Source organism: Tarenaya hassleriana, unplaced genomic scaffold, assembly GCF_000463585.1.
Source record: "Tarenaya hassleriana unplaced genomic scaffold, ASM46358v1 Cleome16, whole genome shotgun sequence".
Classification (NCBI taxonomy): Eukaryota; Viridiplantae; Streptophyta; class Magnoliopsida; order Brassicales; family Cleomaceae; genus Tarenaya; species Tarenaya hassleriana.
The window spans coordinates 1,491,103-1,505,765 of NW_010965019.1; the positions used below are offsets into that span (position 1 = coordinate 1,491,103).

A 14,663-nucleotide genomic window follows, 5' to 3' on the forward strand; every position below is an offset into this window, starting at 1 on the left:
CATTTCCACAGTCTCACTCCTACGATGGGTCCAGTAATATCTCTCTCTTTCGAGAGAGACAAAGTTCCATCTTGACTATCTACTACCCACTACATAATTCGTAATGTATCTGAGACACGTCTTTATAATCATCCGGTTAAAGACGACATATGACACAGTCAAAATACATTACTCCTCATGTTGGATACCGTATATATCTTGAGTCTGAGGATCCAAAGTGAACCATCATGTGAGATTCAAGTCATGTATAACATCCAATCGATAATCTCAGGTGAGTCATCCAGTCATTTGTTCCAAACAAGTACCCATGATCGTGATCCGTATCCAATACACATGATCATCACTATGATCATCCATCACGTCTCATATTAGTCTTAATTCATGATTGCTCCCACCATGACAAGCGATGAAGGAATTTAGGATCATTCATAACGATAAATTGATTTCATTATTTATCAAATATGCAAAACAAATAATGAACAAACATTGCATTCATCCAATGAATCCATCATAATACACTTATTCTCATATTGAACCGAACCTAACCCAAATTCACCCGAAGGATTGGACCGAACCGAGCGAGGAAAAACGGACGAAAATAGGTCAGACCATCCGGTCTGGGTAGCAGACCGTCCGGTCTGAGTAATGCAAACCGTCCGGTCTGACGAGGCGAAATCAGAATGTTCGCGCCGCCTTTTCCCCTGCTGAGTCACGACCGCAATTTCGGCCTTTCTCCGGCAGCTGCCACCTCCTACTTGCCGGGGACATCTCCTGCTTCCTCTGGGACGAAGAATTTTGCCTAGTCTCGTCATTCTTCCGTCCTTTCACTCTCTACTCACTCTCCCTCTCTCTCAAAAACTCTCTCAAAAATCCGAAACTTTGAGCTTCGATTGGAGCTTCGATTTCAGTTGAAATCGATCAATAAATACAGAAATCAACTCTAGAAAACCTCCCCAACAAAACCCACAACTCGAAATCAACTTAGGTGAGTGTTTCAGATTAAATTCGAAAATGATAATCAAATTGAAAATGGAGATTTGTATGTTTTGAGTGCGATTTGTGTATGTTTGAGCTTAGATTTGAGTTCCTGAAATTCCCTAGATTGTTTTGAACTATAAATGGTTGAGTTTGGCGCGAAAAATCGGAACCCGAAGTTCCTGGTTCGCCGAGACCGAACGGTCCAGGCCAGGACCATCCGTTCTAGGGTTGCAAGATCGTGAGGAAGAAGATGAGTCCAGACCGTCCGGTCTGGGTGTCTGGACCGTCTGTTTCGAAACCCTCAAACCGTTCGGTCCAGCTCTTCCAGACCGTCGGGACCAGACCACGCAGGTCGTCCGGTCCAGGTCATGCAGACCATCTGGTCCAGGTCTCTCTCACCCCTTTTTGGTTCGCATCGTCGGATCGAACGAGATCCGATGCAACCGACCCCCATACCCGATCGACCTTGACCTGTTTCCTACCCGAACCTTACTGAACTTGAACGAACCCTTTCACGGTAAGTAAAACCCTCGGAACGACTCGAATTGGTAATCTGGAAATGGCCGGAAACCAATTTGATCGGATCGGCGAATAAAAGACTAAAATGAACGTAATAAACATGGATACCAGAACTATAAGTAAAGACGTGTATATGCATGATTTAAATGAGGTTCATGTATGAGTGCTTGTGATTGGGGTTTGGGGTAGTTGGCATGACGTGAGATAATATTTCGGAAGGCCGGAGTATTGTCGAGCATGTGATTGTAGCCGGGTTTTGAGATGATATATCGATGATTGCGTTGTTTGAGACTCCTCTTTATGATCCTCGATCCGGGTCGAGTTTCATATTGAGGAGGCGTGATTGTGATTGATCGCCTATGGGCAGAGCTTGGAATCGATGATGCATGTGGTAGTCTTGAATGATTCGGCTATCACGGGTTAAGGAAATCTTACGGTTACTCTGTGACCGTGCCGACATTCCACTTGCTATTGGTTCGGGAGTGATTCCCGGTAGAGACTGGCACACATTTACCTGTGACTCGGGATTGAGAAATTCTCCCGATGAGGTTATGTAGAAATACTCTGAAAGATCTGGGTTTGGGTCTGATGAGCTTTTCCGTGGCGGATGGCCGGCGAGAGATTGTCAGTTGATGACTGACTTCACTCGACATAGTCGGTGGTGACCTGGAGGAGGCATCCGGTACTCTGGTATCGAGAGGTGACCTCGATATCAGAGGGGATGGTTGTGTGATATGTTTTTATGAAGTGTTGGGGCCTGAGTTGTTGTGTTTTTACTATTCTGGTTTCGGCCGAGGAGAGAGAGGGGATTGTGTGTTGCACATGGAGAGCTCTTACCTATGCGTGTGATGCATCCGTATATATGATTTGACGGTACCGGTGTTATTGATAGACCCGATGCGTCGAGCTATGACTTGTATATGTCCTGGACTGGTGATACCAGATCCTTATGCTATCCTATGTGTGTGATGTGATGCACATAGAGACGATTTGACAGTTGACGTCTGATGACTTGTCATCTGGACTGATTATGATTGCTACAAGAGTTACTGTTGATGAAACTAGAATTCATTATATGATATGTTGTGTATATATAGTATGCGTACAATATTGCTTTTGTTTAGTCATTTGCAATTTGAGTATGATCTTCGGATTTAACCCAAAGTACTCACTTAGCATATAGCTTATGGACGTTGTTACACAACGTTTCAGGCTTGGAGTAACTTTGGCAGCAGCAGGACGAGAGCACTGGTGATGTGTGACACTTTTCCCTGGGATCATGTATATTTTCTTCCTAGACATGTACTGTTTGCTTTTGTTGTTGGCGGTGTATACTGACTATGTATTATATCATATCCACCGTCCTTATGTTTGGTTTGTATACGTCTACTATAGATATGAGTTTACTATGTATATACATATTTCTGCTGCGTATGTTTAATATAAAATGTTTTAAAATTCCCGCTATTTTTGAGATATGGTTTGATCGTCCATATGTCGCAATTCGTGGGCGGGACAGGGGTTAGGGCGTCATAGATACCGAGCCTAGAGTTTCCGTAACTTATAGGTTAAAGATCCATGTCGAGTTTTTGACCGAAAATTCTCCCTCGTCGAGATGCTCCCAGCACATCTTGGACGAAATGTAGAATATTAGATACGGTTGTGAAATGATTTTGGAATACCTCCGTTTTAATCAAACTCAAAGACAACGAGAAATCAGATCGAAAATCAAATGAAAAGAAGTTTAAAGATGACCGAATTGGTGAGGCTATGAGCATTGTGTTTATGATCGTCGCTTGGTTATAGGAACTCTTGTCCTCACGGAAGTCCTCCATCATGGCACCTTTCTCATGCTGTCCATTAGCTTCGTTCATTTCATCTTTGACCAAAATCTAATTACAATCAAGTAGGTTGTACCACAATGGCATCCATTCTTGAGTCTACATTGGTATTTATACCAATTATGTCACCGTTTTTATATGTTGTGAGGATTATTTCATTGGCGAATGTTTGATCCTCTTCGGAATGCATTACCTTTCTCCATCATAATTGTTGAATGTTTGAGGCTTCTTTTTCTAGTCTCTGCAAAATTTTAGCACAAAAACCATAGTATGTATTGTTATAATACTCGGTTTCGGTATACTTACGTGGTTCTCTCCCTTGCAGCATCCATTCGAACTCCAACTTGCTCACTCGTGCCCTTGCTTCTGTAATGCAAGATAATTGCTCCTCTTGGAGGATTTGAATGCTTCGTTGAATGATCCATTGAACATTGAGAGATATGCAAGAGTGGTATTGATTTGGGCTCGGTTTGTACTACAAGAGACGGGATAGAAATTCTCCAATTGTTGCCAATGAATTTTTCTCTCACTTTTCATCTCTTTCAATATCATTTCATATGTAATATTGAGGATGAAATTAACGGCTCTTACACAAGTAAAAGATTGAAGGATTTCTAAATCCCTCTTTGGTAGAAGAAATCCATTGGAGTCTTTTTGGTTTTGGTTGCGGAAACGTGAAGAAAAAAAATCAGAGGGGTCCAAAGACCTTAATACTCTGATACCATGAAAATTTCTAAAAATATTCTTGTGTTTTATATCAAGAACACAAAGAAATCAGATTGGAAACTCGAAGAAGACAAGAAGAAGAGAGGTGATCATATATAATGTATAAAAAATATAATTTTATTTCACTTAATTCTAATGTATATCAGAATAGTTTATTATATATACAATATGTAAAATGCAGAAAAGAGGAAGTATACTAACGGATATATGTATAAGAAATGGTAATAGATATTTGTCAAACTCAAAAACAGAAAAAGAAATAAGGATGTTTTAATATTATATTGATGGATTTGCTTCATTCTTCAGTAGAGAAAATGCCATAATATATTCTTCATAAATTTGGATTGATCCTTGATAAAGATCATTATTTTGTCAACTTTGATGTTCTTCTTTCCATGTTGACATGCACGTTCCAGTTTAGCTTTTGTGTATGTTCTCCATATTGCCATGCAAATTTGTACACTTGTCAAATATGTCCTCCATGATGCCATGCACCTTCATGTGTGTCTAACATCGTGATCTATTCAGTAGCTTTATGATATGTAGGTTCACTTAAACTATGTCCATCCTCAACATGAACTAGGGTCTTCACTTGCTTATATTGGAGGAAATGGACCTAGTCTTCTTCGACTGTCTGGGAAGCAACAAGAGGTGATGCATGGAATCTACCAGGAGCAAGGTCGGACCGAATCCAGGCACACATTACTGGTCGGAACACAACCACCTTCTGCTGACTAAGGGTCGGATATAGTACTCTGGAAGCATGGTGACAATGACTTCAAGCCTGCCTTCAAATTATCAAACACTTGGAACCAGATTCGATCACCCAAGCCAGTGATCCAAATGGTATTTACTAGTCTGGTTTCGACACTCCATTCCTCGCCATGCCTTTGTTCAATGGCAAGCGATGCACAACCGACTCCCGATGAAAGACCACCTCAACCGTTGGGGTGTCATATCAGATACCTCTTGCAGCCTTTGTGGAGGGGAAGAGGAAACACATCAACACCTCTTCTTCAAATGCTCCTACGTCAAACAACTATGGAGTTTCTATGGCTCTTGCTGTTGGCCTAACCAACTGGAGGACCTACAAAGTTGCCTATCATGGATAGACAATCTGAGCAACGACTTCGCAAGGAGCAGGAAGACAATCAGCAAGCTGATCGCTCAAACTGCAGTTTATGAGCTCTGGAGCAATGTCGGTACATCCTGCTAGCCTCCAAGGGATCGACAACCAATGTCGGTACATCCATCCTACAGCACTATTATTCGTTAACGGAGCATACAAGATCATGATAGGTTGAATTATGTCTGTTCTGAACAACAATTTTTTGTACCATTTTCATATGGGTTTTATTTTCCTTCTGTGTAGAACTAAAGGCTGGTCGTAAACATTATTTTTTGAGTTCGAATACAATCACCATTACCAAAAAAAACGTCACACACTCTCCAAAGCTTCTATTGGGCCTGGTTTTAGCTCTTCGGCCCATTTGTCCTGATTTGGCGGAAAAGGAAAAGTCTCCCGTTGAGGGAGAGTCTTCGACTTGATGAAACTACGCGTATTGACAAGAGTCTAACGGCGGACGTGTGGCTCATTCAACGCGGGAAAGAAAAAGCGAAAGAGAGGCGAAAGAGAGGCGACGAGGTGGAAGAAGGCTCGGCGGTGTTTGCGGAGGCTTCTTGGAGCAAGATCGGTGGTTTTCCGGTAAGGTTTTCTCAGGTTTGTTCTCTTGGCTCGTCCTTTCTTCGTTTTATGTTCTCGGTTGCTCGGTGAGGCTCCGCCTTGGGGAGTACCACCGAGGGTTGTACTTTCCGGCGATCCTTGCCGTGGATCTAGTGGATTAGCCGGTTCCGTCCGGCCGAGATGTAGGCCTGAGCATTCATGCTGGGGGCCGAACTCGTTAAAACTCTCGGTCTTCTTTCTTCTTGCGTTGATCGGAGTATCGGAGTGACTGAGTTTCTCGGTACGACATTAACAGCTTCGTCTCTGTGAGGTGAGAGACCATAATTTCCGGCAATTTTTTACCGGAGAGATCATAAATTCTGTCTCTCTCCACACCTTATTTCTGTAAACTCGTCGTGTTAACGTTTGAATCTCTCTATTTGTGTTTTATATGATTGATTTCGGTAGGTTGAGTATTGGAGGAATGGATGATAAAGGCAGTATCAATCGGTTGCAGGATGATGAGATTATCTTGATAATGTCACTGCTGAATACAAACGACGCAGTGGCCATGAGCTTTGCCTTGTTAAAACGGTGGCCTCTGTGGGAGCGGGTTTCAAAACTCGTGTTTGACGATAGAGAGAGTTTATTGAAGCTTCTTGTCGATGGGCATTTGCGATCACATAACTCGGAAAACCCTGATCACGAGAGGTTTTCCCGATTTGTAGACGGGGCCTTGCGATTAAACAAGGCTCCGGTTCTTGAAAGCTTCGATCTCAGCGTCGGTCCGTCAAGTGGCGCCGAGGATATCCAAAGATGGGTCCTGGCAGCTATCCACCGATCTGTTCATGAGATGAGAATTTATCGGCATGATTTTGAATCGACAATTGACTTACCAGGACATATCTTCACGTGCAAAACCCTCGTGGTCTTGAAACTCGTAAATGGGATTTGTCTGGATGTTCCTTGTACGATTCACTTACCGTCCCTGAAGACTTTACACCTTTCGTACATTCTTTTCACAGACGAAGAATCCTTTTCTAACCTCGTATCTTGTAGCCCGGTTCTTGAAGATCTGGATGTGGATACTCCCGATATCTTTTTAACCACTATCACTATTCGAGTGCCGTCTTTGAAGAAATTGCGTATTGTGACTTTCAATCGTATTGAGTGTTGGGTTCTCTATGTTCCCGAGGTCGTGGAGGCGCATGTTGGGGTCCTTCGAATTTATCTTGAGAATTTTCTTGCTGCTCTTTCCTCAGTGAAGCGGCTTTCCTGGGAGTTAATTTCAGATCCAGATTTAGTAAATATCTCATTCTCTACTGCAATCTTTCATCAAGACCCAGTACCTTAACATATATAATCTTATGCAGGTAGTTTTGTATCCTACTGGTCGATTCTTGAATCAACTTGTGCATCTGAAGCTGCAACTGGATATGGCTTACAGCTCGGAGATACTCATGTCTTTTCTTGAGCATTCCCCTGGACTGCAGTCTCTCGAGATAGTTCAGGTACTTTTTACCGGTATATTTTTGTATATTTCTCGTATTAAAATGATTTAAACTGTGGTTTAATGGTATTTTTATCGTGTTTACATGCTACAAAACTCAGTGTGCTGCAGGTTACTCGCCCGAGAAGGAATTATTCTCGGAACCGGGTAAGGTTCCTGAATCCTTGTTGTTCGGTCTCGAAACCATCGTGTGGAAGAAATACAGAGGGATAGGAGCCGAGATAGCAGTGGCGAGTTATATCTTGGAACACGCTGGACGTTTAAAGACAGCGACTTTCGATACCTCTGCATACGGCGAATGGTTGCAGAAGAAGATGATCGAGGGCTTGCAAAGGTTGCCTCGGGGTTCACCATTGTGTGAGCTGAAGGTGATCAGGTAAAATGTAACGTCATGTGCGTTGGGTTTGGTCGGAAAACAGAGTTTTGGTGTAAAGCAGAGCGTTTACAGATTTTGTGGCTGGCAAACCGAAACGTTCCACTCAAATCTCTTTGTTTCTTCTTCTTCTTCTTATATCATGTTGATCTTCTTCGATTGAACCTTCCCTCAAACGACATGATGTAGCTGTTCTTTGTTTTGGGTATTGTTCATATCACATCGCATCTCAATCAGATTGCTATCTAGGTTTTAGAATTTTCATATTTTCCCGCATTTTCTTTCCAACCAAACACTCCACAGATTGGCCGTGATACTTTTCTAGGGTAAATTGGTTATGTGATTGGATATTTCTCATAAAAACTCTAATTGTTTGTTCCATTGGAATGATGATAGCAGTTTTTTTTCCTCTTTTTTCCCCGCTAATAGTGCCCTCAATTTCGCTCATCCTATGCTTTTGCATCCCATATTACACTTGAGTGCGCTTTGCAAACTCACCCAAACATCACGATAATTGGAGAAGAGGTATGCTCTTCAGAATATCATTTGTGGAACATGTAATTAAAATTTCAGCCTTGCAAAAGATGATTTGTTCAATTCCTTGCTCGCTGTTTTGGAATGTGCAACTCAGATTTTCTTCGTCTATTTGAACAGATGATTAAGAGTGTTTGAATCAGATTATCTTACATGGTCCCTGTTGCTGAAAGTCTCTATGTTCTGGACATTGATGAGAAACGTCTTTTTGCAGGTTTATGCCCACAAGCAGACATTGAAAAATGTTACTGATTACATTGTAGATGTTATCTGCAAACGGGCTGAACTCGGTTACAATTATGGTGTTATACTAATTCCGGAAGGATTGATTGATTTCATCCCTGAGGTACAATTTCCATGGCAGAAAGCAAAGTTTACAACTTCCGGACCAGAACTGTCTTTTCCTCGAATCATCATATATCCTTGTCTAAGTGTCCCCTTAGCTGACAGTTTCTGTTGTTTCCAACCTCTCAGGTACAGGAGCTTATTGCAGAACTAAATGAGATTCTAGCTCATGAGGTTGTTGATGAAAGCGGGCTGTGGAAGAAGAAACTGACTGAGCAATCCCTGAAGCTGTTTGAGTTTTTACCCGAGGCAATTCAGGAACAGTTGATGCTCGAGAGAGATCCACACGGCAATGTCCAGGTAAAATTAATTATGGTCTTGACCGTTTGTAATCATTTTCCATCAAGGTATTATACTAGATGACATCGTTCCCTCACGTTACCTTTGTCGATAGGTGGCTAAGATAGAGACGGAGAAGATGCTCATTCAAATGGCTGAGACTGAATTAGAGAAAAGAAGGCAAGAGGGTACATACAAAGGGAGATTCATGGGACAATCCCACTTCTTCGGGTACTTTCCTCGCTCCTAATGCAATAGAACGAACATAATCGGTTACTTGGTTTTCGTTGTCGCATATGATTCGACAAAAATGTGTGTTTTTAAAAAAAAATGACGAACAGATATGAAGGAAGATGCGGTTTGCCAACAAATTTTGATGCCACCTACTGCTATGCCATTGGTTATGCCGCAGGAGCTCTCCTTCGCAGTGGAAAAACCGGGTTGATTTCATCGGTTTGTATTCCTGTCCCGTGTTCTTCTCTTCAAACTTCTTTCTCGAATATATAAAAGAAGAAGACGGGTACTTGAACCAAAAGTTATGAAACAGGTGGGAAACTTGGCAGCTCCAGTGGCAGAATGGACTGTCGGGGGCACTGCGCTCACTTCTGAAACAGGTGGGAAACTTGGCAGCTCCAGTGGCAGAATGGACTGTCGGTGGCACTGCGCTCACTTCTTTGATGGATGTGGAGAGGAGACACGGTACCCACTTAAACCTCCCTCTCTCTCTCTCTCTCCCTCTCCCCCCATACTCAAGAGTTGGTTTTGTTAACGTGGCAGGTAAGTTCAAGCCTGTGATCAAGAAGGCAATGGTTGAACTTGAAGGTGAGTTTTTTGGGTACTGTATAATGATCAAAACAATCATCCTACACAGATAATAAAACAAATTCTAAAATGTTTGTTTGGAAGGTGCACCGTTCAAGAAATTCGCATCGCAAAGGGAGGAATGGGCGTTGAAGAACCGTTACATCAGTCCCGGTTCGTTTATATACACACCATCCCCCCGTATTATACACCTTCTCGTCCTCTAACAGTTACGTATTTGCAGGTCCGATACAGTTCAAAGGTGCAGGCTCAGACGCCGTCAACCACACTCTACTCCTGGAACTCGGGGCTCACTAACATAATTCCCCCTTGTCAAATCGGCCTTTTTGCCCAGAAGGTCCCCTTTTCTCACCCCCAGTTTACTTTTACTTTTGAAAGTTATTCATTGATCTTTGTAATAGTCCCCTTCCTCACTTTTAATTCGCCTTCTTTTATGCGCTCTCCTTTATTGTTTACTTGAATTCAATACCATATGAAAATGGTATATTTCCTGAACACGATATCATTTGTGTAATTACATCTTCATATGATTTGGGAGAAACAATAATTGAAAACCAATTTTTTTTTAGAAGAGGAACGAAACAGAATCGGAAGTGTAAATGCCATTTGGTGAAAGACACAAAGAGAAGAACACAAACCCATGTCCAAAAAGACACAAATGAAGACGCCAGAGACTTTGGCAGATCAACACAGAAGAGTTAAGAACTCACAGATCACACAATCACTGACTCTGTGTCTGCTTTTTCTTTCTTTTTTTCTACCTTTTAAAATTTTCTCTAGCATTTTTATTTAATTTTTTTTTCTTCTGCTGTTTCCCTCTCTTCCATAACTATCACTATTTAGGATTTTCCTGTGAAAAAAGGGCTGATTGTTGTAGCATAAATCCCGGGAGACCACCTTTATGTATGCAAATAAAAGAACGCGATCCTTTTTTCATGGCTGTTTATATAAATTTTTCCCAGATAGGATCAAGGCGATACAATCCGATTGGTAAGCTGGAATACTTTCGGGCACCCATCAGTATCGCTTCTCTACTAAACCAGCCATTACGGCAGCTCAATGCTGCGAATTTCAGCCAACTCTCTACATGGATTAAGGAGGCAGAAAACGAGTTGAATACATTGCAGGCTGTGATTTTGGAGGAACCAACTACCTTTCTGATCACAGATGATTGCCGAGGAGAGATTTTTCAGGCAGAGGTCCAGGATTAAGTGGCTCAGTCTAGGGGATAAGAATATTGCTTTCTTCTACAATATTACCAAGCTCCGAAACTCACACAATCGCGTCAGTTATCTCAAGGATGAAGTTGGGAACAGATTCACATCTTCACAGGAGATTGGTGAACACGTAGTGAGGTCTTATACAGATCTAATTGGCAAAAGGGATATCACACAAAGAAATCAGATTGATAACTAAAAGAAGACAAGAAGAAGAGACGTGATGTATAAAAAGGATCACTTTATTTCTCTTAGTTCTAATGTACATCAGAATAGTTTATTATATATACAATATGCAGAAAAGAAAATGTATGCTAACGGATACATGTACAAGAAATGGTAATAGATATTTGTCAAAAACAGAAAAACTATGGGTCAGATATAGTACTCTGAAAGCATGGTGACAATGACTTCAAGTCTGCCTTCAAATTATCAAACACTTGGAACCAGATTCGATTACCCAAGCCGACGGTACAATGGTATTCACTAGTTTGGTTTGTCCAAAAAAATCCGATCTTTTCGATTTTGCTTTCCAAAATCAGACAAAATCAGAATATCTTTAAAGGTTTCCCCGATTTTTCGGTTTAAACTTGTAAACTTCCATTTTCATTTCTCAAATTTTCGAAATATTCTTCAAAAAACAAAATAGGAAGGTTCTGCCGTTTCATATTCCTCTTTTGATTTTAGGAAAAAATACCTAAAAATTCCTAAACTTGTAATTTGGTGTAATATTAATTCTCGAACTTGTAGGTGCGTCTATATATTTATTCCTGAACTTGCATTTTTTAACACAATAATTCCTAAACTTGTTTAACAGTTCTAAAATCGTCCATACCGCTAATTAACCAAAGTAAAGTTTAGAATTACTGTATTCAAAAATGCAAATTTAGGAATTACTGTGTTAAAAAATGTAAGTTTAAGAATTAATATGTTCAAAAATACAAGTTCGGGAATAAATAGACGCACCTACAAGTTCAGGAATTAATATTACACCAAATTACAAGTTCAGAAATTTTTAGGTATTTTCACTTGATTTTATTTCTAATTTTTTCTGTTTGAATCTGCATATAAATACGTATATTTACACATTGACCTTGAGATCATAACGTATGCTTACGGATTCAGAAATCAAATCGAGGTTTTAAATTTTCGAAACTCCTCTTTTAATGCTCTTTATTTTATTATTTGTCGAGATCATCCAGTTTGGGTGACCTAAGCCCCCTGTTCTGTAACAGTCGATGTTAATCATTTTTCTGGCGAGTTCAACGTGTCAAATCTTCTGAAACGACCATACAGAGACAAATTAATCCTATAATGATCTGTCTATGTTTTGTTCAACCTCAGACATTTTCTTTTGGTTTTGTTTTCGGGACTTTGAAAGAACACAATCACGTGTTTGAATGGCCCAACAATCGTTATTCTAAATATCAGGCATTGTTGTCATGCAATTTGACTTGTGTTTACTTTTCCGCTCTTCGCGACTTTATAGTCTGCGGCACTTCGAGTTCTGGTTCCGGTTTAGTCCGAAATCCGACACTCTTGGTTCAGACGTGTCCCATTTCGGTTTTCTATTTTATTTCTAGTTTTGCCACCTTAATTAACCAAGTCGAGGGATCATTTGGACTTGGTCACTGACGGCGACAAGTATTTTCATATACATAATTTAGTCTTGTTCATGCCTCGATCCCGATTCTCAGATTTTGATTGATTTCGATTTTCTAAAAAACTTGAAATTACAATTGTCAGAATCTTATTTTTTGATGTTGGCTACATTAAAACATCGGTTTGAACTTATTTTTTATTCTCCTAAATTCTGATGAGATTTTCATATAATATTTATCAAAATTTTTCTATCCATCCGAATTTTTCTATCCATTGGTACGAGTGAACCAAATTTTTATATTTCTATTTGTTTAAATTTTCTGTGTATATATAATTACATATCTTATATATATACACAAGTATACGTTTTCTGTATCTAAGTTTTATAGTTTTATCAAAAACTTAATAAATTTTCATACATTCAGAAAATTAAATATAGAAACATGCATTTCACTCAACATGCATTATTCTGATTAATACACGAAAATATAGAATTACATGCATTATTATTTTCTAAATTATCAGAATATTACTGCTCATATTTGTTCTAGATTGCATGCAAACAAAAAAAATGTTATGTTTCTGTCTTGAAACTGTCATGTTGAACATATACGTATATTCTCTGAGTTTCAAGTTAAACCGAAAACACACATTTTAATTATGCTATAACAGAATCATATCATTCATGTATATTTACCTGTATTCCTATCAATCTGAAATTGTACATGAATTTTATTTAACATGCAAGTATTTAGATTCGTGCAAATTCTCTATGTGATATGCCATGAAGTGGCTCTAATACCACTTGATAGTATTTTACAGAAATACTATATTATATATTGTAGAATATTTTATATTGGACCAATTATCATACATATAACACAAGGATATATTTTGGAATTTAGAACATACCTAAATCTATTGTGAGTTGACAATTAGCAGAATGTGGGTAGAGTTTTTCTAGGATATCATGTAAAAAAGTTTATTATGTGATAAATGGGTGCACACAGATTTTGTTCATTTAGTCTAGGAACCACTACTACTATTTATAGTAATAGGTTTGTATAATTTCTAAATCCGCCTATAAAAAATTAGATAATTACTTCATAGCATCTACATAATTATTTGACCCTATATTTTTCTATATTGGCATATCAGACCACCCGTAATTAGTGGTCTTAATCTTCAGCGATTATTCATATTAAATAATAATTACCATATATTGATTATAATATTAAAATCAAAATATAGCTGTAACACATGATTTTGTTGAATTATGTTTGAATTATATCTATTCAGAACAACAATTTTTTGTACTACTTCCACGTGGGCGTTATTTTCCTTTTGTGTAGAGCTAAAGGCCGGTTGTAAACATTATTTTTTGGGAATATAATCACAATTACCGAAAAAAAACGTAACTGATTGCTTACGAGTCGATCCTAGCCATCTGCCACGTCATTAATCTTTTTCTACGATTGTGATATAACACACCTGCGCTCGCACGCACACACTCTCCAAAGCTTCTATTGGGCCTGGTTTTAGCTCTTCGGCCCATTTGTCCCTGATCTGGCGGAAAGGAAAGTCTCCCGTTGAGGGAGAGTCTTCGACTTGATGAAACTACGCGTATTGGCAAGAGGGTTGATGAAACCCTAAGGCGGTGTCAACGTCTGAAACTGAAAAAGTCAAAAAGTTGAGTTTTTTAATAAAAAAATAACTAAAAAAATCATTATAAAATTATGTAAAGTTTTAAGACGGCAATATATCTGGTATACCCTTTGACTGCTATTCCAACTTCTACTACTACCCTTGAAACAAAAAATTGAAAAAAAAACTATTTTTTATGGCAAATGACACAAAAACCCTAAATATTTATGAATAGACCAAAAAACCTGACAAATTTTGAAAAAAAAATGAAAAAAAACAAATAAAGACGCAACGTCTCTCTCTCTCTTCAGTCGCGTCTTCTCCCTCTCTCTCCTCACTCACGTTTCGACGCTCTCTCTCTCTCCTATAACTTGCGATTTTCTTCAGTCACGTCTTCTCTCTCGTAAGATTTGCGCTCGAAACCTCCGAACCGTTCCCGTGTTTGTGCCCCAAATTTCATTTTCTCTCAGCGTTTTCTCTTTGGGAAGACAGAAGAAGCAACGTCCGACTGCGAAAAAATGGCAAGTTCTGGGTCTTTGTCACATTCCTCGAGCGAAAGTGAGAGCCGTATGGAGATTTCGGAATTAGATGGATACAAGGTAAGTTAAAC

General features: G+C 39.5%; 2 protein-coding genes across 3 annotated transcripts; both read left to right on the plus strand.

Annotated features, from left to right (window-relative positions):
• The first annotated feature begins 5,647 nt into the window (after window positions 1–5,647).
• Window positions 5,648–7,811, plus strand: LOC104809444 (FBD-associated F-box protein At5g56370-like). 2 transcript variants are annotated; one of them, XM_010535447.1, is made up of 4 exons: window positions 5,648–6,058; window positions 6,196–7,030; window positions 7,101–7,238; window positions 7,339–7,811. In XM_010535447.1, the coding sequence occupies exons 2-4, from the start codon at window positions 6,212–6,214 to the stop codon at window positions 7,615–7,617; spliced, it is 1,236 nt and encodes a 411-aa protein (XP_010533749.1). In that variant the 5' UTR covers window positions 5,648–6,058; window positions 6,196–6,211; the 3' UTR covers window positions 7,618–7,811. The 2 variants fall into 2 exon arrangements, with proteins under 2 accessions (XP_010533749.1, XP_010533750.1); XM_010535448.2 differs by having other exon boundaries at window positions 7,349–7,543.
• On the plus strand, window positions 7,629–10,526 carry LOC104809665 (pyrophosphate--fructose 6-phosphate 1-phosphotransferase subunit beta 1-like). Its single transcript, XM_010535708.1, has 11 exons — window positions 7,629–7,697; window positions 8,040–8,135; window positions 8,359–8,490; window positions 8,619–8,789; window positions 8,884–8,999; window positions 9,110–9,221; window positions 9,383–9,467; window positions 9,546–9,590; window positions 9,675–9,743; window positions 9,814–9,927; window positions 10,160–10,526. Exons 1-10 carry the CDS (start codon window positions 7,629–7,631, stop codon window positions 9,885–9,887), a joined length of 969 nt encoding a protein of 322 aa, XP_010534010.1. The 3' UTR covers window positions 9,888–9,927; window positions 10,160–10,526.
• Window positions 10,527–14,663: the final 4,137 nt, after the last annotated feature.

Excerpts from the sequence above, each read along its gene's own strand:
- LOC104809665 (XM_010535708.1), top strand. The coding sequence starts at position 7,629 with ATGTGCGTTGGGTTTGGTCGGAAAACAGAGTTTTGGTGTAAAGCAGAG. Across the intron at positions 9,000-9,109 it reads GGACAATCCCACTTCTTCGG|ATATGAAGGAAGATGCGGTT; the intron begins GTACTTTCCTCG and ends AATGACGAACAG. Across the intron at positions 9,468-9,545 it reads GGATGTGGAGAGGAGACACG|GTAAGTTCAAGCCTGTGATC; the intron begins GTACCCACTTAA and ends TTAACGTGGCAG.
- LOC104809444 (XM_010535447.1), top strand. The coding sequence starts at position 6,212 with ATGGATGATAAAGGCAGTATCAATCGGTTGCAGGATGATGAGATTATC. Across the intron at positions 7,031-7,100 it reads TAATTTCAGATCCAGATTTA|GTAGTTTTGTATCCTACTGG; the intron begins GTAAATATCTCA and ends AATCTTATGCAG. Across the intron at positions 7,239-7,338 it reads AGTCTCTCGAGATAGTTCAG|TGTGCTGCAGGTTACTCGCC; the intron begins GTACTTTTTACC and ends TACAAAACTCAG.